Source organism: Linepithema humile, chromosome 6 (assembly GCF_040581485.1).
Source record: "Linepithema humile isolate Giens D197 chromosome 6, Lhum_UNIL_v1.0, whole genome shotgun sequence".
Classification (NCBI taxonomy): Eukaryota; Metazoa; Arthropoda; class Insecta; order Hymenoptera; family Formicidae; genus Linepithema; species Linepithema humile.
This window is the reverse complement of record NC_090133.1, coordinates 17,411,979-17,435,212: the sequence shown is the minus strand read 5'-3', so window position 1 is coordinate 17,435,212 and position 23,234 is coordinate 17,411,979. Positions and strand designations below refer to the sequence as shown.

Sequence of the window (23,234 nt, the reverse complement as noted above, 5' to 3'; positions counted from 1 at the left end):
ATGCTTTACAAACAGAGGAAAACGAGACATAATTTGACATAACAGCACAATTGCAATTCCTTTGTTCATACGGCAAAAAATAGTTACACAAGGTGCTTCATCTTAAATGCGAAATTGCATATTTTACAACGCATGTATCAAAATGAAGAGAAAAAATTAATATTGCATGAGAAAAGTATGGAAATCTGTTCAAAATATTACATTAAATTAACTTTATTATGATATATTTTACCGATATATTTTTTATAATATATTTTTCGCCTTTAAAATTTTTGAAGAGATGCACTTTCAAAATTTGAGATCAAGCAATGTATATTTAGAGAAGACTCAGTTACAAGATAAGCTGGCCTCGGTAGTGATATTGCACTATTCGTGACAGGAAAATTCAGAATTTCATCATTATGCGCTTCACGTTTTTATTTTCCCCTACATTTATAAAGACTCTTGGATAGTTTTTTTCTTTTTACGAAATTTTTGCAAACAAAAGTTTGCGAGACGCTCTCAGCAGGACTCTACTATTCTATGTTGTGAATATAAACGTACATGCTCGCTTTGCATCACGCGTGATATTACGTACGATTCACAAGAAAGGATTCTAGAATTTTGTCATTGTATCCCGGTTAAAATGTTTCTGTGAAAATAATATCGTGATCGGAAATAAGTTAATTTTCAATACAATTAAATTTTTTCACGCGTTGCTTTTTGCAGTTAGCTATTTATATAACATAACACGATTTAATACGGATTTAATTAAATTAATAGCGTTTACATAATTTCTCAACATAAATCTAAGCGTCGAATATACATATGTATATTGGCATATATTTTCAACAAGAGCACATCTTTTCCAACAGAATAATTAATATTTTGTTGCTGATATATTTCCAACTCACCTGATAGTCCATGTAATTCCCGTAGCCCATGTGGTTGCATGTACAGGCGCAAGCCTGAATGTGCCTCCGCATATCGAGTTCGACCTCCTCGCCGCACACACCTCTGCTCGTCGCCATCATCGTGTCCCCCATGCAATAGCCGCCGGTGCAATACATCCTCGGGTCACTCTGATCCAGGTAACCCCCACCGGTGTCGTCATATCCGAGCCCGCTGGCGCACCTGGAATCCGAGGCGTATCCCACCCGGGACTGAGGACGTTCCTCATAGCCCAGTCTAGACTGAGGCCGATGGAATGTCGAGGATACGTCCTGAAAGAGAAAACGGATTACTTGCATCAAATCACTTTATATTTTGGTCTCTGTTGTTTGGCTGGGGTATTCGATAATCGATAGTGCAGTCGACAGAATCGTGATTTTTTCAAACATAGAATGAGTAAATTTCTAAAAATAACTTTTCCAAAAGCGTATCAGTTTTTTACATTAAACATGCGGTTTGGTAAATGTAGCATAAATCAATTGTATTTCAGAAATTTACTAGTATAAGCTATATTTGCCTAGTTAGCAGGAAGCATAAATATCTTGTTGTACTCCAATATAGATTTCTGTAAAATCTCAATTTTAAATTTAAAGAAACTTTTGGATGAATTTATTTTTAAATAACAAATTTTTTTGCACACATAATTTCGCGTTTAGAGAGTTACTTTTTAAATCATACAAATACATTTATTACATTTATAAACAATGAGAACACAATGGGATATATTTCTATGTTTGTTGATTGCAATATTGTTTCATTTATTCATCGGTTAATACAAGTGTTGTATACCTTTTACATTTAATAATAACTTTAATTGGATACATGTACAGAAAATATTGATTGAAAATAATTCGAAAATAATATTCTGCATAAAAGATTATTGAGAAAGATTCCTGAAAATGAAATTGGGCTGCAATAAACACCAACTGATACGATTTATTATCAATGTTATTTAAGATAGATATTAATAAAAAATAAGTAATTACATAGTTGTAATATTAACCATTTTTAAAAATAATTTAAATGGAATAATGAAAAGAATAAATAAAATAGATTATCTAATTGCAACATAAACTCTCTACGTTTTTGCTGTATTATGTATCTGTCGGAAGCAATTTGGCTGATTAATCTGCCTTTCTAAATTGATATCGTACGCCAACCAGACATGCCAAGAATCTCTCGGAATATGAAGAAATTTAATATTCTAGATGTACGGCAAATATTTACAGTTTAAAAAGAATCGTCTTAATACAGCACAAAGATGGAATGCGTTGCCGTGGGAATTGCAATTGCGTAAGAGAATGAATAACGTGCCACTCGCGTCTGCGGATGAAATCTTTTCACCATAATACAAAATTACCCACTTCAATTCAGTTACAGTTTCCTTATTTACGTAACAAGTCGGAAGACATGTACTGTTAACAATGCTATGGATTATATCGATTTGCAATATTGAGCTATTATATAACAAGAAACATTTTATGTAGAAATATAATATTTCTCGAAATAGATTTTCGCATATTGCCCAAATATTGAACGTGTCATAAATGTGTTACAAATATTTATTTTAAAAACAAATCATGTTATTATTCTATTTCGACAAACAGTTACACACGAAGACTTAAAAATTGTGAAAAAGTACGAAAAAGAATTTTGTATTTGTTGTGTTTATCTCTTGTTCATTCTCTTGTTGGTGCATTTGCAGTTGTTGCGATTGCGCGCGGAGTACTCGATGGCTTACGAGTTACCATATTCCGTGGTATGTATCGCATCATCGTTCGATATGGACAGCAGCGCAATGACCGCCACCGCGAATCGCACAGCGCTCTATCGCCGCTATCTTTATACCGCCCCGATACTGCTACCATAACAGTAAAGTATCGATATCGTTAAAATAACCGGAACGTATGTTCGGCCTTTCAAGCCGAAAGCATGTGTAGTACACGCGGTACGGGAATTCTAAAATTCGCTCGGTAACGCCATCATCGCCATATAGGTACCGATACTCAACGATAGAAAACTGTAAAAGTAAAGTTTGGCACCTTGCTCCTTGCGATTTCGCGAGCGCGAAAAAACTCTTCGGACGACATGTTTGTCGATTTCTGAAGATATGCTGTTTCCTTTTGAGTCAATCAAGTTTGTAAAATCATCTAACGTAATTTTTTCCTAAAATTTATTTGTTAAGAAAAATTGATTAGAAAAAGTGTTATTACTTGTGATAAATAAGATAAATATTATGTAATTAGTAAACAAGTTTTTTCTGTTATTTTGAAAACAAGTTCTAATCGAGCTGCATTATTTTATAAAGTTTTAAAATTACTTTTGTTATCTAATTTTATATAGTCCTTTTATCAAGAAAAAGTATAATGCGGTAGAGAAATTAGATCGAGTACATGACCATTTTGAAAGCCATCTGCGGTGATGGTGCTTAGAAGAAAACATTGAAAACAGAGGGATTGACAGATGATCGGCACGTGATCACTTTGTATATGTGTTATGCATCCACGAAATTGCATCCGCAGGCAATGCTGCCCGCGGCTAGCGATGCTGAAATTTAATAGGATACCAATACTTTTACTTTTTGATATCAAATATCACAAGTATCGATATTTTCTACTCATTTATATTTGATATTTCTGCCGTTACGTATTGAGATTATACGATATCGATGTTATTTATGATAGGGAGACTTTTTGTAACAATTAAATTCATAAAGATCGATGCAAGTTAACATCTTTATTCTGCGATTGCCAATATTATTTTTGAACTGATATTCAATTGCAACCGAAGATAAATTGCTGACGGTAAAAACGCGCAATATAGGAAACCAAATATTGATATCACGATATACTGTGTTTTGTAAGCGTTTATCTACATTTTTATTTCGCGCAGCAATTAATTCGGAGAATAGCGCCGATTTATATCCTCGACAGTATCGTTTTCGTGCGAGATGCGATCTCGCGGCGGGTATGGCCTCCGCCAAATCGATAGTTCGCGGATACACATACGGCGAAGCTAGTAGGGCTTGAAGAGCGTACGCCGCGCCAGGTCGAATCAATTTTCGGATACCGAAAGCCTCCATAATAGCTGTTCGAAGATTCCCGCGGTGAAGTCGGGCCCTAACCGAACTTGCGCGAACGGAGATGAAATTCGTGACTGCACGGCTATTACGGATCTGTCTCGCTGACGTGACTATCAATAGATAGATGTTCCGAGGCTCATCTTCTCCCGTGCGTCGTGTGCGCGCGTCGTATTAATAAATACGCCGAGTTGACGGAAAAAATAAGCTCGTCGCGATTAGCGACGCGACGCTTTTAGCGGCGACGTTGCATTAAACTTCGATACCGGGGTATTTCGAGGGCGCATTCTTTTTTTGCTTCACTTTCCGCTTGGGAAGTTCTAATTGCAGTTGTTTGTCTTCCGTACTGGTGTGGAACGCACGGAGTGTTCGGAAATTGTTGGTAGAAAATTTGCAGACATATTTTTTCCGCAATTTAAAGTTTAGTACATATTCTTTGTTGAGTATTAGGTAAAGACATCCAGGCATCTTGTTTCATTTAACTTCTTAGTTTCTATTCTTTTTAATAGCAAAGTTTTACTGACATGAATAGCATTCCATTTTTGCACTAATAACAACCACGTTTTATATTTCTCTGACAAAGTTGCAACCGCAATTTTCTTTGTTTTTCGCATGTACATATTAAGCGAAATATTAGCAATTTGATCAAATTTGCTGTCACTCTGCCAGCATCGCTAACATTTGGCTATCTTGGTATATTGCGATAAGTTACCTTTCATAAATAATTCTTTTATCGTCTCCATCGTTTAATATGAGAAAAGCAACGAAAGCACGCTAAGTTTTCGCGATTCGTATTATCGATAGCGAACGTTTCCACTCGCTGAATCATAACAATCTTAAAGTCTGCCCTTTCCGCGGTAACTAAGCTCCTATTTCCCTAGAAGCTGCAAATTCAATTCTCGCTGTCCGATAATCATAAATACTAGACCCGAGCGTTCGTTATAAAATAGCGAACTCGTTCGATTCTATTGGATAATTATCGTGTAATGCTCGCACCTGGAGGTGATATCAAATTTAATCGACCCTGAAGTACGCAGTGGTACGCTGTAATACTGAAGCTCGTTGCGAACAACCACGATTAATCGCATTAAGACGAATTATACAATATTAATTTCAGCTCTGGACGCAAAATTGAATTCTATTTTTAATAAATTTTTAATAAATATTTTTAATATTTTTATCAGTGGAGAAAATACTTCGTTACTATCAATATGAAAATACAAACCATAAAATGGAATATATTTCCACTGTGTTAATATAATGCTTTAAAGTTGCTTTTAAATATTAAATTTGATTGAATTATTTTATTAAAACATTATTTGTTTTTTGTAACTTTTAATGAATATTAATAAAAAATTCTATATTATCTAAAACGTTTCAAAGCAATTGGTAATATCTGCAAGCAAATAAAGCCGATAAAATATTTTTCATTATTGTATTTGTTCTTGAAAAAAGTCAAACGTACAGTAAATGTTAGAATATGCAATTCATTGCCCGTTAAGAACTTTGCTATTTGCGATTATATTTAGAACTTGTACAAGCTTTTTTTATAAACGTGTATAATGTACACTTTTTCCATTTTTTGAAATAATAAAGGTTATTGTTAGCGATATGCAAGTGCTCGCGAGTATATCCATCGCTTATGATGTCAATGGTCTTTCCTTGTCGGTCTGTATATGAATAACAAAATTACGCTAACATAGCATTTGTTCAGCAAGCACTAACGGAACGCTGTTAACATTGTGTTGTTAGTAAAATGCTGATAGGAGCGCTTATAACTTGAACTTTCAAACCGCCGGTACTGACAATAGCGCCGTTTTGAATAGCGAGTTGTGAACATCGGCCTATCGGCTTTCGTGTGCAATCGGCTGCATTAATAGTGTCCGGTATGCTTATATTGAATGATCAAATTTCTCCGTAACATTTAATAAACATCTTTTTCCATTTACCTAATTACTTTGTAATTATTGTATATTTGCAAGGAACAAACAAATCGGATAAATTACAAATTATAAAATATAAATCAATTAAACGAGTATGACCCGGATATCATTAGCTCTCTAACTATTTTTTTTTCATTATTGTATTATTAAATAATGTAAAGAGAAAAATGAAAATAAGTTAATAAAAGAAAAATTATTACAAAATGAAATAGTATACGAAAAAAACGCGGAATCTACGGTAATAAAAGTGGTAAGAATAAAGCAATTTGCAGTGAAGATTACAGTTTATAGATATCCGTGCTACTTTTACAAATTAATTTTGATCAGTTAGTTAACATTAAGAATTTTATTCTCTTATTTCAATGCTATCCAGGTAAAACGAATGTAACAATCAATTCTTGTTATCTGGCAAATGTTATGAAGATTAAACAAATACAATTTATATATACTAATTATATTCTGCTTGAACTGTTTGGAAAGTTACGTAAACAATGGTTGCAAAGCGTTATATCGAATCCATCCGTAACTCACCTTGACACAGGACCACAAAAAGTTGCATGCATCTGATTGTACGAACACGTACCTGAGTATAGGATTCCTCCTGGTACGGTGTCCTGCGATGGCACTCGTCGTAGCACCTGCCGTCATAGCCGCTGGGCGGCCGTGGATACGGGTCCTGCGCCGCTACCGCGGCCGCGCAGCAGTCCGGGATTTGTGCCTGGTATGTTTCATAGGGACACTTTTCGGATTGGGCCGGTCGCGGGGCCTGGTGCACGCGTTCCTGCGGCCCACCGCCGTAACCGGCACCGGCGCCGCCGCCGCCGCCACCGCCACCACCGCCACCACCGCCGCCGCCGCCGCCGGCGTGATGCATCGTCGTCGTCCACTCTCGCGGACCACCTCTCGCCTGACCTCACCACACCACCACCTTCTCCCCGCGATCACTGCATCCTAATTCCGCGTGGCGCGCGACGCGCGATCGAACCCGCGGCCTCGACGTGCGGCCTTGTGTCTGTCAGCTCTTCGCACGGGTCCATCCTCACGACTCTCTGCCGCCGCCGCCGTCGCCGCCGCCGCCGCCGCCGTACCCTTACTACGGCTCTATGCGAGCGCGCGCCAGGTCTCTCTTAGCCCATCTCCAACATGTACCTGTACCGATTGTCGCATGCGTGAGAAGCGTGTCACTCTCGTTGCGACGCTCGGATGCATCCATTCATCGGATACGAATGCGCACCGAACGTCGCCTACCCGCGCTCGCTCCCGCCGACTCGCGTTCGGCACGCCCGCACCCCACTCGAATTAATGCACCGCACTACGACGGAACGGTGTAACTCCGAACCATCTGTATTCTCTCTTAACTGCCGAAAGAGTAAACTACCGGCACTCTTCTTTACCTACTTCGCGCGCGTATTTACGAGTGAAGAGCTTTTTTGCGTTATTTACTTGGGCTCTTTTAATCTTAGTCCCGTCGGGCGCTTTTTCAGTGTCGCCTCGCAGTGTAAGCTTTTAGATACTCGTACTCGCGGAACGGCGATGCTCGATCAATGTGCCAGGCTTGATCCACCCATTGATCTTGTCTGACCCCTTGTCTGGCAAAGCGGTGTTGCTGTGTAAACTAATGAGTTTGCAAGTAGAAGGATGAAGAATTGATCCTACCGGCAAATGCAATTTTGATATATTAAGAATACTAATGTGCAATGGCATTCGTAAGCTAATTTTAAAACACACGCCCGTCCATTACATCACAGGTAAGAATTACGGGAATACTCCGCGAATATGTATTTAGTCTCGAGTTCCGGCAAGTTCATCTGAATCTTCCATTGAAAATCTGACCATTATTTACGTAAAGGATATTGCTGCTTTAGAAACTACATGGGCTTTTCTAATCTAAACTTGGAGTGTTTATGTAGCTCTGGTTCGAGCTGATGTATCGAGATCCCGTTATAGATTTCGAATGTATCGGTTATACGCGGAAGTTAAGTTGGATGAGGTGTCTATGTATATGGACCGTAATTAGCGTCTCTTAATTTATCGCACAGGAGCCATACAGGCGCGCCCGACTGAAACTTTGATAGAGCGATAGAGTAGCGTATAGGCGCGACCGTGTAAAGGCCTTAACGCGTCTATTTGGGACACACACTAGCGCGCGCGTGTGGGTCTTTGCTGCGGCTTTCGGATATATTAATCTCGAAAGGAGAACCGGATCGATCGTCATATTTTGAGCGACCGTTTCCCTCCCGTTTTTTCGCGTGAATAATTACACATAGCTCAATTAGTATTGGAAACTGATGGTTTAAGATTATGACATGTAATACTGAATGAGGTATAATATTTCGCATGTGAATTAACGTATCACTCTTATTAAGAAAGCGTGGTGAAATGTTTCGTTTATTTGCATGCTCGATACCTACGTGTAATTTGACATGTAAACATTTAAATGAGTAATATACAATTTGTTATGCTAACAAAACGTTATGTTTTCTGTTTTGTAATGTAATCTATTAAGAAACGTAAAACATACAAGATGTGTATTTTAGAGCAAATAACGCGGATGAACACAGTTAAACTCACTAGATACGTTGTTGGGCTTGCAAACTGAAAACAAAAAACGTAACGTTTGCTTCAACTTTGTACAGAAACGAAATATTTCCGTTTCCATTCTGCTTGTTCGCAAATATTTCGTTTTTGGTTCCACGAACTGAGATAAAAAAGTTTAAAAAAAGATTTTAAATTTTTAATGAAATTTAAAGTAAAAAGACGTTAGAAAGTAAATAAATGTTTCTGAAATGTAATAATAATGAAGATAAAATCTCCTGCCGTGAAATATGTAATATTTCAAAGTTAATAAAGTAAAATATTTTTTCTACTTTGCCTTCAAGTGTGCAACAAATATGAAATTATTAGTTAATATAATGTAAATAATAATTAAAGATTTGTAATCCAAAATTATTTATTTTACTTTTATTTTTATAAAGAAATGTGGTTAATAATTTATATTGTTTTAATTTTAGTATCCAATTGAACGCGAGATGGTATCGATATGATGTCAATATTAAACTAATATTTTATTTATTATAGTTATAAATAATAGATTAGTTAGAGAGATATAGATAACATTGTATCGAGCAATTATTCTTTTTTATAATCTTAACTATATAGTCGCTTAGTAGATTCTAATTCGAACTTAATACGCATATTATATACATAAGACGATATATATGTCAGTACTGAATTTAACTCGTGAATCATTCTATTATCATTTTAATCAGATCTTTATTTAAAGTAATCAATAATTGTGATAAATGACTTTATGTTTCAGCTGTGTCATTTTTGAATTACAATTGAAATTTCCATCCATTTGAGAGATTAACTGAGAAATACAATTATTTATTAAACTGTATAATATTGTTATATAAGTAATAGAAAAAAAAATAACAAGAATTATGAGTTGCTCTGTATAATCGATAATGGAAACAAAGAGTTGTAGTTTATATACTTGGATACGTAAAAATATAAAAAAATTATTTGTACAACCATTAAAACGTAATAATTAATATAAAGTACATGTATGATATAATAATTTATATATATTTGAATTTTTTCAGATACAACTAGAAGGCATACTCTGCTAGGATGGAACGATTGGTGAGTGAATTTATTCATTATATTTTGCATGATATACGTTACACAAAGTACAGTATCATTTGCTACCTTTTCATTTGCTACTATTTATTGTATAATTGCTAAGAACCGCGCTTTGACAATCATGTTATTGTTTACAATTTGCATTTTTATAAATAAATAATAAAAATTTTGTAACAGTAAAAAATTTCAATTTTTGCGCAAAATATATATACATTATTTTTAGAATCGCTGTTATAAAATTTTGAAAATATAAATTATATGAATAAATATGTAAAAAAGAAAATTTTATGCAGATATAAATTACAAAAAATTTGATCTATAATCACAATTTTGAAAACATAAATTTTTTTTCGATATTATTTCAATATGTGAATATATCTTTTATTTAACTTTATGAGTGAATTTAATTGTTTAATATTTTTGTAAATGAATTAATTGTGAAAATACGAGGTTTTAATATGTTGATTAACGCAATGAAAAGCTGCAATTATTGATACGGAACTTTTTATAGTTGATATAACTAAAATGCATTGCACTAAATGGTTTTTGCACAGTATATAAAATTCTAAGGACTTTGTAAATGCGATATATTTTGTGAAAACCTTTTGTACACAGTGAAAAGTATCGACACGTTATACCTTTTTTCACTGTAATTTTATTATATTCTTTATAATCTCACGAATAATTGTTATTACTAAATTTATAATACCGTTGCATTGCAAAGCGAGTTTTATCTCTCTTATTTGCGTTTTGGCATCGCGAAATAGTAAAATTGCGACTAGTAAACCCCTGATTTTTGAAAATAATTTTCGTTTTAGTAAACGTTTTATTATTTAAGTGTATAATGCATACACATACATATATAATTACAATTGTAATCAAATTTCAATATTTATCGATTTTATTAAGAAATACTTAACTTAGAATATTCAAAAGTTGAAACAAACGATTTTTCGCGAAATTTTGTTTCGGGAAGCAACTGACTTTAAATTCTTTATCGAATATTTTAGGATAACTTGTGAACAAAATTGCGCCTCACGACAGAGAAATATTATTTCAAATTTCTTTCCGCATAATTCGTAGATAAAATAAATATCGAATAGTGCATCAGAGGGTCAAAATAAACCCACAATTTCAACATACGCGTGCGCAATCTAGCCGTTAGCTCTCCCGGAAACCTGGTTTGATCATGAATTCAGCGAGCGCGCGTGCAGCGACCGCTTTCGCTCATCCTCCAGTAGATTCAGCTCTCTTTTGTTTTACTTTACCTCTCATCTCTGACCGCTTTTCGAGGCGACGGCGGTGCTTTTGGCGTACGAGTTCTTATCCCGGTGTTTCCGCCCCCGCTCGCACGCCGCGAGTTTCGTTCGGCGCACGATAGCGGGGCTTCGTTCATGAAAACCAAAGCTCTTCCGGGCTTTCAATGATCAGCGGAACGGCAACAAGAGTAGAGGGGAAATAGGACGAGATGGTACGGACGAGTTCGTCCAACTACGACTTTCCGCGCGCGCACTGTTTTATTCATCGCCCGTAGTCACGACAGGACTGTCTGACTGAGTTGCAGCCCGGTCGATTCCATGGACATTCGATTAATCGGCCGGAATCTTGTTTTCGTTTCATTATCCTGATGAAATTTCTATCAGGGAGCGATCGCCTTACCAGTTTGACACCTTTCTTTTTCTCGCGTTTTCTATTCTTAGGATATCTCATGATTTTCCCTTTTATTTAAACATGTATTTGATAAATAATGCGACGAAATAGATCAGCATCTTTTCCACTTGAAATTATTAAATATATTTAATAATAATTTTAAAATAGATTTTTTACGATAAAAATATAGACGTAAAAGTGATTAATAATAAAAAAGTTTCAACGAATCAAGCTTCCGGATTGTAAGTAAATCATGTTTTATGGACAACTTTTGAGACTTTAAATTCAATAAAATTTTATATTCAAAACTTAATGTGGAATTTAAAGCATTGCAAGAAAGATAACATCTGATCAAATTTTTTTGAAGTAAAAAATCAACTTGAAATTCTTCGAAGAATCCGTAGACGAAAGTTGTGGCGAAAGTTCCGAGACATTTTGTATATTTACGAAAATCTTAAAGATCGTCGAGATTGTCGATAGAAGAGCTCGTTAGTAATAAAACGACTGCGAGTACGCAAACTTCGGAAAGTTTCAATAGACCGTCGAAATCTTCTCGGGCAGCTTGAAGCTCGATTGGAATGTATTCGCCCTCGTTTTAATATTCCATGCCTGAACGTGACTACGCAGTGACGCTTCGTACGTCTATTTACTATACGGATTTTTATGTGGTTTTCGTGCTGCGGTGCAAGGTGAGAGTCACGCGTTACGCTTTTACAACCGAAGTTTAATAAAATATCCCGACGACATCGCACATTTAAGCGCAGTACTCGATCGTTTCCCGTCGATATTGTAAAACTTTTAGGGTTCGGCAGTTCTTCACGTGGCTTGCATTATGCCCATAGACGTGCGCGCGATTTTTCCTGAAGTTGTGAAACATTAATCGAGGAGTTGACATATAATAACGGCGTAAGAGTCAGGAAATTTATTTCGAAAAAAATGAATTAAAAGTTTTGAAAGTAAATTCGGTGAAACCAATAGATGCAAATTTTTCCTCCTCGGAGATCTCTTAATCGGGAGAGGAACGTATTACCCTTATTACGCGGAAATTAATGGTTAATGATGATCGATAATCAGCCGGAAAGTTGTGAAAAAAATAAATTTAAAATTTCTGAAGAATAAATTCGAAATTTTTCAAGTAAATTCTCTTTAACGGGATAAAAAATAATTTTGTACAAAATGATTGCGAAACATTATATAACGATTACTATGTCTAATTACATAGATTTTACGAGTGCAAACCTGTTGCGCGGATTGATGTTTCTCATTTATGCGAATATAAAAAAATACCTCGCTACTGAACTATCGCGCCTTTGCGTAAATATCGCGTTGAAGTGGACGATACGATAGCGACGTCGCTCGGCCAGAGCAATTTCTTCGTCGTTCCACCGTCGTGGCGAAATTGCCGTTAGATCGGGCAGATAATTTTCTCTCTTCTCGGCGGATCCGAGGGTGGCCTGCTGGAGAAGCGAGAGGAATCTTCATCATTTAAGGATGAACCGGGCGCCCGGCTCTCCGTCGGACGCGATCATCAATCTTCGCGAGGTAAGGGTAACACGTTCATCTCCCAATTACGAGGCCTCTTCCTTCCGGGAGGAAGATTTGCATCCCAGAGGTGCATCTTTCGGTTAGAATCGACTCCCGGCGATGTTACAAAGACATTCGGATTATACGTCTTTCGTAAAGCAAAGAACCGTTTTCACTTCACACAAGTGACGCTTATGATCTTTTAATTGATTTACGTGAATATTCATGTAAAATATGGATTTTGTCAGAATTTAAAATACTAAGTACCGTACGTCAAACGAAGTCTAAATTAATGAGTCAAGAGTAATGAGGTAAAAAAAAGCAAAATTATTTTTATCGAAGAAATGTGCAAGTGTTGTATCGACTGAGAATCACTTGAATGATACATTCGTAATAATAATACGAGATCTCTCGATTACGACTGCACGCGATAGTAGGGTCATGTCCGGAAATCTTTTGCTCTGAAGAAATGGAAATGGTCACGAAGAGGAAGCCAGAAGTCTTTTTCTCATAAACTACAAGCGATATTTCCGCAACGGAAGTGGTCTGCGGGAAAATCGTGTATTACTAGACCTTCCGTGCAAGCGCAGGAATCAGTCAAGTGTTGAACATGTATAGGCAAGGAAAGGCTAACTGCTATTAATACATGCGCTATTATAACATTATATTATAATAACGGATGTTACATTTTATGATATTATAATAGATATATGTATTATAATAATGGATGGATTTCCTTTTACTTTGCATTTGATTTTGATTTATACTGCGCTTTTTGTGGTGTCTGCTTTTACACTTGAAAAAATTTCTATTTATTTCTTCTTATAATGAGAGATTAATACTTAGCTATTTTGTTTCCTCTTTTAGCTAGACTGATATCTTTTTTGTTTTTTTTTTTGCTATAAAGAACTTAATTTGGAAGAGTTCCTTTTTGAAGTGTTTTTGCGAGGATGCAATCTCGCATCCTGCACGCGTCCTGATTGTAAACGCATGCATATAGTTCGCACGTGCAGGCGAGAGGTATAACACCATGCCGTTATGTCGATAATGACATGATGCGACGTGCTACGCTCTGATTATGGATCGGAGCTACTCGAAATCCATGTCGAGGGCTGCAAATCTGTGATGCAGGACAAGCGATATGTAATCACTGGGAAATTGGTGAAATTAATTTTCAGTTATCAGAGCTAGTGAAGTGAATTTTCCATAAAATTCAATGTTAAACATACGCAAATGAACTGTTTGTTTTGAGAGCTATATAATTTAAATTTCAAAAATCGCATTAAAAGGGATTTAATTTTGAAATAAATTACTAAACAGAAAATTATACACTCTGCTTTCTCTCTGATATTTATTCAGGATAATACATCATAATTATATTAAATTATATGCTGCTGCAGAAAGTAAAATTTTTAAAGTTTTTAAATAATTCGAATATTAATATTTCAAGCTTGTGCGTGAAAATTTCTCTATAATTTAATTTACGTTTAAATCGAATAAATTTGCACAGTAGTGTCTTATTTGAACGAAGATCTTATATATGATATAACGTACCACATACCTCTCTTGCTCGAGATGTAAATATGTAACGCAGCAAATATTATCTGACAAGCCATGTAGAGGTTTTTCCACGTCGACTTGTCGCGAGAATATATCGACGCTACAATTTATATATCCAAAATTACCCGTGGCGTACTATATCATACTTATCAATGCAAATCGAAAAGCCACGCTTGTGCGAAATCGCATGTAACAATTGAAATTTCGGATGATTCACGATTGGTTCAACCATACGTTGCCTCGGGTGTGCAGTTTGTTAATTTAAATGTTAAACGCAGATAATCTCTCTCTCGTATTGTTACAATGATTGCACGGAATCATTTTCGCCACAAATTACATGAGGTGTAACCTCATCGTATCACGGCACTTTGTAGGTCGCGTGTGTTATCCACGTTTCTCGAGCGCACGCTAGAACCGTCAGTTATCCTTTTTTCCGGCAAGAAAAGATTCGCGCTCCCGACAGGACGATCAGTCAAGATCGAGCAGGGCAAGACGTTTATCCAGCGCCAATTACTATCCTTCGCTTCCAAAAGAAGCAACAATTTGCCTCCATTTTTATCGCTTTGGTAAAATGTTTGAATGTTGTTTCTTTGTCTCTTGAACACTAATTTTGATTAATGTAGGTTTTCAATTAAGCTCAAAATAAATCTTAATTACACTTCTCTTTTCCTTATTTTCTCTTTCGTTAATGTAATATCAAGGCAGCAAAAGTAAGATTTTCTCAAAATATCAAATAAAGACAAAATCAAGAATAATTATAATATCTTGTGACTGTACGGTTGCAATATATTAACTCTCAAGCGTGAAATTCAAGTCGAGGCTTTTCGCTTGAATCTTGATCATAATACCGTCGCGATCACAGATTTCAACTATGCTGATAAGTTCGATTAATTATGGAACGACTAAGCGCGCGGGAGGATTATCTATCTTCAAGGGACGCGAGAACGCGTCGGATACTTCCAATAACTCGCTGTCTTCGTAACGCGAACGGGATCGGAAACCTTTTGTCTTCGCAGACGATCCACCCAATCTATCCGCGCGATCTTCTAATTTCATTTCCATATTTTTTTGTACGAACTACCGCGTAGACGGATGCACGGCAGAAGCCTCATCGATCTTAGTTACGAAAGTTTAAACGTAAGAAGGTCTAAACGCGCTGTCCGCTAATTACACGCCGTTTCTTGAACGGCGTTAAAAAGGGTCTTACGGGGGTGAAACGTTAATTGCTACCGTCGAGTCGAAGTGCATGAACCATTTACGTTGCGTTAACGACCTTTTCGTTGGAGTCAATAGATATGCGATGCATCATATTTTTATCATGATAATACTGTATTTTAACGTTATTTTAATTTATAGACTATTTCGAAAAATCACATACTTTTTGACGACTTTTTTTGTTGAATTTATAGTGCGTTGATTTTTATCGTTGGTGAACTCAGATACAATCGTTTTCATGAACCGTGTTACACTCGATGTATTTGTACAACTTTTAATTATTATTATAATATAAATTGCAGTTTAATTATTTACAAATTTTGTTTTTACAAACTCGTTAATAACTCTTCGAATCGTTTCGAATATTCCAGAGGAGTGTGTTTTCAATAATTCATTACTTGATCTCGCGAGCACGCGAAAAGAGGAGATGATTCATTTTTTTTTTTTTTTCGCACTAAGAGTTCGGCTTTGATATCCTGTTCGCGTCTATATCCGCGCTTTCACGACGACGCCGTTGTATCGCGACGAAGATGGAGTCGCGGAGATACGTCGGCGATGGTAGGTCGTTTTCGAATCCTTACGAGATCTTTACGAGTTCCTTACGAGTTAGTTGCAAAGGGAGAGATGAAAAAAGAAGGACAGGGAGATAGAGGGTCGTGCAGATGTACAAGCGAATCCTATTTATCGAGTTCGCGTTCCTGCAGCGTTGCCCGCCTGCTTCCGCTATTTTCGGATGAGCTAAACACGAGTGTCAAATAACGGCGCGGAATGGCATTCTTCGCCGGATACTAACTTCCGGGGTAACATCTGTATTTTATGCTCGCGCTTCGCCGACATTTTTTCTGTTTCCTTTTTTTTTCATTTTGCTCTCTCGCAATTCGAAACTTCCACGACAACTGTGACAACTGCGAAAAATATTTAAATAGATTTGATGGGTGTTTCATTTTTAAATATGTTTCACTGTCTAGTTTACTTCAAATCATACAGTATGCAGAATATTATACATACAGTAAAAAGAATGGATTTGTCACTGTTATTTTTTTAAATTTTTTACTTAGAAAATGTGACGTTGAGTTCGAAATTATAATTTCTAAATTTTTAAGGAGAAAATCAAGATACAATAAAGTAGCTGTCAGGGATTTATGCTCAATAGAGAAAGAATTAAAAATATGTTGATTTTTGAAGGATACTGTCCTCTATTTTTATTTATAGCTGAATTTCTACGAAACTTACGTCGCGCAAATATACATTGACTCAAATTAAATGTCTGTTCGCATGGCCGAGCAAGATGAACGTCATTGAGTTGGGCCACCGAGCTTTTTCCTTCCGGCCAAAGAAGAATTTTATATAATATTTCTGCCTTTCCTGTGCTCAAAACGCGGAACTCTCGCAACTCTCTTGCGTGCTCGCGACTTCAGAGTAGCCACGTGACCCGCAGCTCGATCTGCTCGAGTAAGAAACTCAGGGATATTTCGTGGGAATTCCCGGGAATCCCGCCGATAACTCTCTCCATATCTGCGCTGACTCGACCATTTCTCCGTTTCCGCGAAGACGACATCCGCGAGAAGTACGATAAAATGGAAAGCAAGAAAGAGAGGGACATTTATTTAGCGCTCTCCGCGATCCGGTTTTCTCAACGAAAAATATGTATAAAATATATTTGCGTACCGACATATAGCATACCTAATATTTCTAAACTTCATGAATAATGCAACATTTTATATAACCAATTTCCGTAGTCAAAAGAAAAGGTCGTGTCGTAATTTGTTATGATAATTTTTCTATCTATTGCATGTATTTTATAGATGCGACTTTACATCTTTAAAGTTGAACTTACAAAGTGTAAACTTAGTTTACTCTTGCTTTCTATGTGTATCTTTATTGTTCCTACGAAGAACTCCGTCGCGAGTACCTCGGAAATCGGCGACGGGGTTTATCGTAACCCCGTTTGAACCTTGGTGAAGTCGTTATTCCGGCAAATGGAATGGGACTGTTGAGAGAGGGTTTTCGTCTCGAGAAAAAGGTCGCGCGTCGTTTCCCGAAGATCGAATTTGACCTTGCGAGGTAGGTTTGTCCTATGAAAAATAAATTCCGTTTTTTTTTCTCAGTTATAAGTATATTAAAGTTCACTTATTAACATCGATCCTGTATTTCAATCGGTAAAATAGTGAGTTGTTAGATTGCTAGATTGTTAAATAAATCGAAATAAGCGCGCCATCGATTTGATGCACCATGCATTGCAGTACATTTTAATTTTTGAAAAAGCGAGAATATTTGGTTTGATATCTGTTTTGTTGGGTGAAATGTTGATTTTTTAGAATCTTCTGTTAATTTCAAGAGTAGTAAATACGTTTAATTGAAACAATTATCCGTAAAATAATATTTGTTTTTGCCGATAGGAAGTTGATTCCAAAATCTCATTTTGTTTGAATTTTAGCGTGATACCGTGAATCTGTTTAACGCATAATCAATGAAACTCAGATAACCAAATGTTAGCTATATTAGCAGATTGACTGTAGATTTAACAAAATTTAATCAAATTGCTTACTGGGAAGAATGAAAATAAGATAATGTTGTAAATTATTATATAAAACTACTTTGGGTTCAAAAATTCGATTCATGTATTAATCGAGTAACTTAACTTTTGCGATAAATTCGTAAGCAAATTTAGGATTGTTTGAAATCGTTACGTTGCAAAGTTTCGCGCGAATACATTTAACAGAACGATCGACTCGTGAAAACCTATCGAGCGGAGCGATAAATTGTCAAGGAGACGCGGAAAATCACTAGAGAGTAAAGCACACTGCAGTAAAGCAAGATGAATCCCGGGAGAAAGACAAGAAGGAAGAAAAAGATCAAAGGCGGAGAACAGGTCACACTTGAATTCGGTGAGCGAAAAGGCAATGGCAGAAGTCGATATTTGCTGAAATATTTGACCATCGATATTTGATCAGGTTTCTACAGCCGGTTATTTTCTTTTTTAAAAATATGAAATATGATGTATTTCTTTACACTCATAATTGCACAAGTTGAAAATCTGGCAGAGTAATTTGAATTAATCATATTCTACGTCGCAAGATACGTTTGCCTTTCCTTAAGATAGAGTGTTCGAGAAACGTAAAACATGCGTCCGTCTATACGTACGCACGCGATCACTTTTCGCCGTAACAACTTGACGGCATTTAATCGTTAATTAGATGTCGTCAAGTTTCGTTAGTAATTGGATAAGTTTGCGACGATGAAGACTCAGAACACAATGCGTACGGTGCCTGCGAAGGCACTGTCGTCGTGAACGCGAGTGAACTTCGCGCTCGAGACGGTGAACTCGACAATGCGACGATTCACTGCTCCCAAGATGAACATATTTACTTTCGAGCGTTTTCCTATTTCACCTCTCAGTACGCCCTGCGACAGTCTATTACGCGATATCGACAGCCGTTGAAACTGCGCGGTCGTTTCTGCGCGCGAAACAGTTAATCTTGCAAAATTGTTGCTAAAATTTTCATAATAATTTTTCGTTTGCTTAATTTATGTTGTGGTAAATCTGTAGTTCTTCATTTTTATTCTTACGTACGATAATCAAGATATCGCCTTTCACATTTATAAAACACAATTTTTATCATAAGAATTTTTAAGTTTTTATTTGAATATTAATTTTTGTAAATAATTAATTGTTGAAAAAAAAGTTTTTGATATATTAGAATATCTTGCAAAGGATAATAATATAAAATTCAAGAGATAATTTGAGATATTCTTGTTTCTCCTATTTAAGACTTTCTTTTGGATTCTCTTGCGCTCTTGATTTTATGAGGCTATTACGCATATATTCGGTCGAAGAAATTCACGCTTGCCGTGCAAATTCCACTCGGTTTTCCGCAAGTTGCACGAAGGAGAGCTCGCGACGTACGCGGATTTCTCTGCGATTTCCACGTGCTAACGAGCTCCGAGTTTCTTGCGTGAAATATATCGCCATAGCCACGCTTAAGCGGGTTGCGGTAAAGTCTGTAGGCTATTTCCTCGAGAGCTCGGAGTTTCTCACCCGATTCCGCCGTCTTGTGTCCATGACACCATGCGTTTTTCTCTCTCTCATGTCTCATCTTCTTTCCTCAACCGAGCTACCGGAAGATGAAACGTGAGAGAACTGCGTGCCTGCGACATGACGAGCTTTGTTGAAAACCCTATTAATCCTCATATTTCTCTAAACTCCAGTAAGTATATTATATGCTCAAAATTCTAATGGAACAAATTTATAATACAAATCCAAGAGAAAGTTTCAAATCAGCTTGATATTTAAAGTAAATTTTACAAATGAAAAGATCTAGTGAAAAAACAGAACATTTATTGTAAAACATAATTTAACTACTTATTGGTATTTTAAATATGAAGCAAGAGAAGAAGAAAACAAAGAAATACTTTTATCTAGATTGCTAATTAACGGAACAAGAATTAACTTTGTTCACGAATCACATTTATCACAAGACTTTGTCTTCTTTTTCTTTCTCTTTATATAAAACGTGTTAGCAGTGTTTTCCACGAAAAATCTCGAACTCTGTGTAGCATCTGGCGATATTTCAGTGGGTCGAGGTAACTTCAAAGCCTGCGGTTCGCAAGCTACCTCAACTTTAGCCTCAACTTTAGCAGAAACAGGCTCCCTTTGCGCATACTGCTCGATAATCGCATAATTAGATAATACCGTCTATAATCGGTATCTATTTAGTCCTTGCCGCTCTAAAGCACGCTTAATGTACCACCGAAGTAGATTAAACCTGCCGTTCGCGAGGAAAAAATTGCGTCGCAAACTGTATGCTGTTATATTTCAACCCTTCAGTGCCGAGGTGAATAAAAAAATGCGAATATTCTTTTTTACGTTATATTAAATTTTTAATAAATGTAGATGAAAAGTCAGTGTACTCCATTTAAAGAATGAAATACATTTTTCATATGATTGAACCGATATATAATTGTTAATAAAGTATACATCTTTTTTTATTAAAGCGTGTTACTTTTAATTTGTAAAAGTTTATTATAAGTTATTAAAATTCTGCACACTTGAGGCAACATTATAAGCAATCTGTTTTAAAATGACAGCATGCAGTTGCGATTTTGTTCAGTGGAAGGTAACACGTGGTCGTTGCTTAAGTGGAATACTCTGTTCACAAAGTAACGATGACAAGTTTGAAAATAATTATAGGTAGTAGCTTTGAAGATCAAAGTGATTTCGATCTACGTCGTGGGATGTAATGTAGGTAGAGATTACGGTGTAGCGTTTTACATACGATACATCGAGTTAAGTGAAGTTTCATAACTGAATTTTATAAAGCAGAAAGTCGATAGTACATCGAGCGCAACGAAAATTTGATTCATATTTCATGTGCTAGATATAAGGCGTTAATCATAAATGTCACGATTCCGTTTTACGCATGCCGCGAAGAATTTGATTTCGTACATGATTAATGAATGTCTCGCAGTAAAAGATTAAGCAGACATTCCCGAGTCAGGATCGTTTGCGATCAACCAAAGAATCTGGTAATTCAACCACCGAATTAGTAACGCGAAATACAGCTATTCGATTACGGATTTTTTATAAGATTAATTTTTCGTTAGCAAAAATTTAACGGAACGCCATTATCCAGCGCAATTTTTTAATTTCTATTTTCAATTTATGTTTAATCTGATTTCTGATATATGATTAAATATATCTGGAACACCCTATAGAGCTTGGGGCTCTTGATGAAAAGCTGTCCAAAGCATTTTCATCATCTCGGAAAATCGATTCTGATGAAACGACGCGAACGGTATTATCGGCCACAAGAAGGAATTAAGTACATTATAGACGGCGTATCTCTTTCTTATATACGAAGTCTCTCAGGTTGCGCATCTTCTTCGAACCGTAAGCACTAGTAACTAAACCAAGAAGGAACTTTTTAATATCTTGGCATCGATAATTTCTAAAATAAACGATTGAAAATTAGACACGGTGCGGCGTGTTAAGTTTCTCAAGAGCATGTACATATATATAACAAAAGCATTCTTCAGTTAATTTTCAGTAAACTTTCCCTGAAAGAAATTTCAATTTATGACTTAGTTACGAAGCCATATAAAGTAGAAAATTAAAAAGTTTCGAATAAAAAGGATATCCCTTCATTAAGTTTTTCTTCGGATATTCGACTCAGTTTAACCTGAAAGCTCATGAATCATCGTGCATTGCATCTTACCGCAGATAAATTCCGAAACCAATACCTTTGAAAAATATGAAATGCTTCAATTCATTTATGTAATAATACATCAATTTTATATCAAATGCCAAATATTATCTAGTCGCAAATTTTTTGAAATTTTTTCAAGTTTTAAGGAAGAAATTATATGCTATTTGAGAAATCGTACGCATGTTATTACAGCCATATGCAACCAATTATTGCAACAAACATTACAAGCGATTGTGTATTGCGTGTTGTTTACGTAAATTAGTGCATCGAATATTCGGTTAATTAGTGTATAAAATTGTGGTCAGAACACTTAATTTTTTGCTGGCAGCGTTTTCGGCAAAACCAATCCACTAGTCACGATCGTATCGCCGCGATTCCGTGGGACTCTGGAGCCGCGTTTCGTATTCGAATGTAAATTTCTATCTCTTTCGGACCCGGCGGACGTGCTATCTTCAAAGGCCACGCTATCTCGAGCAAGATTAAAGTTCTCGCGGGATATTCTGGCTTTTGCGCGCTTATACGGTAGGCGCGAGCGAGCAGGAACTTGTTTATAGCTCGCCGAGAGAGTCGGACGAGTCGCCAAAGGTAAATTGAAGATCTCGTTTAAGTGTTCCCGTGCCGCGCTACTCCGGGAAGTTTTATCGCCGCGGGGGCCGAGCTAAGCTAAAAGCATGGCATGTCTTTCATTTTGCGCGAGTCTTGACTCGACGAATCGAGCCGTCGAGACATTCCCGTCATCACGAGTTGCGAGTGCTTCGACTGATTTCAATATTACTTTTTGTATCTATCGAGAACAGATTGATCCATACACAGCAGATTAATACATATTTATTGGAAGCAATACAGTAACACAATTTTTTGTACTAATTATTTTTAAAGCAGAAATGAAACTATTTAATCTTTAGATAATAGCCAAAAATGAAAAGAGGAAGAAATTGATATTATACTGGAAAAAATGGAATGTTTTGTTGAATTAATTAAAATAACATTTGTTATATTTTATATAATTTAATTTTTTGATAATTAATTATTAACTGAAACATTATAAATTTTGCATAAATGTGTAATTGTTTGTTATTGTTTGAAATTTTTATTACAAAATTTATTTACGCAAACGAAGAGAATAATAATTTCATCTCAATACGATTCAATGAGAAACTTTACTTAAACGGTTTGCTTATAATAATATATCAAAATTTTATTTTTTTACTTTTTTAAATTATAGAATCAGTTTAGATATAAGCGCATTTATATTTGGTAAAGAAACTTTTCAGTGATTTCAAGTCAAATATTGTAGATATAATATACAAGTAAAAATAAAATTAATAATTTGAAAATTTATATGTAAAATTAAGTTTGAATATTTCCAAATTTGAACAATTTAACCTTTTTCTGATCCGTCTATACAGTAAGCCGCGATAAATGAAATCGTTTTAATAAATATCGCTCGATGAAAGCGATTTTGTAATGAAACGAACCAAT

At 35.9% G+C, this 23,234-nt stretch overlaps 1 protein-coding gene and 1 long non-coding RNA gene across 4 annotated transcripts in view; one reads left to right on the top strand and one right to left on the bottom strand.

The window, feature by feature from the left end:
- Nucleotides 1–23,234, top strand: part of LOC105674746 (uncharacterized) — a 282,873-nt gene that overhangs the window by 118,831 nt on the left and 140,808 nt on the right. Inside the window, exon 12 of the long non-coding RNA XR_010890693.1 lies at nucleotides 9,558–9,597. This is a non-coding gene — a long non-coding RNA (uncharacterized lncRNA). The remainder of the gene's footprint in view (nucleotides 1–9,557; nucleotides 9,598–23,234) is intronic.
- Nucleotides 1–23,234, bottom strand: part of LOC105674721 (dipeptidase 1-like) — a 123,105-nt gene that overhangs the window by 91,134 nt on the left and 8,737 nt on the right. For 2 of the 3 annotated variants that reach the window (XM_067357035.1, XM_067357037.1), the window contains exons 2-3: nucleotides 6,536–7,101; nucleotides 894–1,202 (exon numbers count right to left, since the gene is read on the bottom strand). In XM_067357035.1, the coding sequence (XP_067213136.1) occupies nucleotides 894–1,202; nucleotides 6,536–6,826 (600 nt within the window). In that variant the 5' untranslated portion in view covers nucleotides 6,827–7,101. Of the gene's footprint in view, nucleotides 1–893; nucleotides 1,203–6,535; nucleotides 7,102–10,865; nucleotides 11,370–23,234 lie in introns of those variants that run through there. The other variant, XM_067357036.1, reaches the window with a different exon arrangement.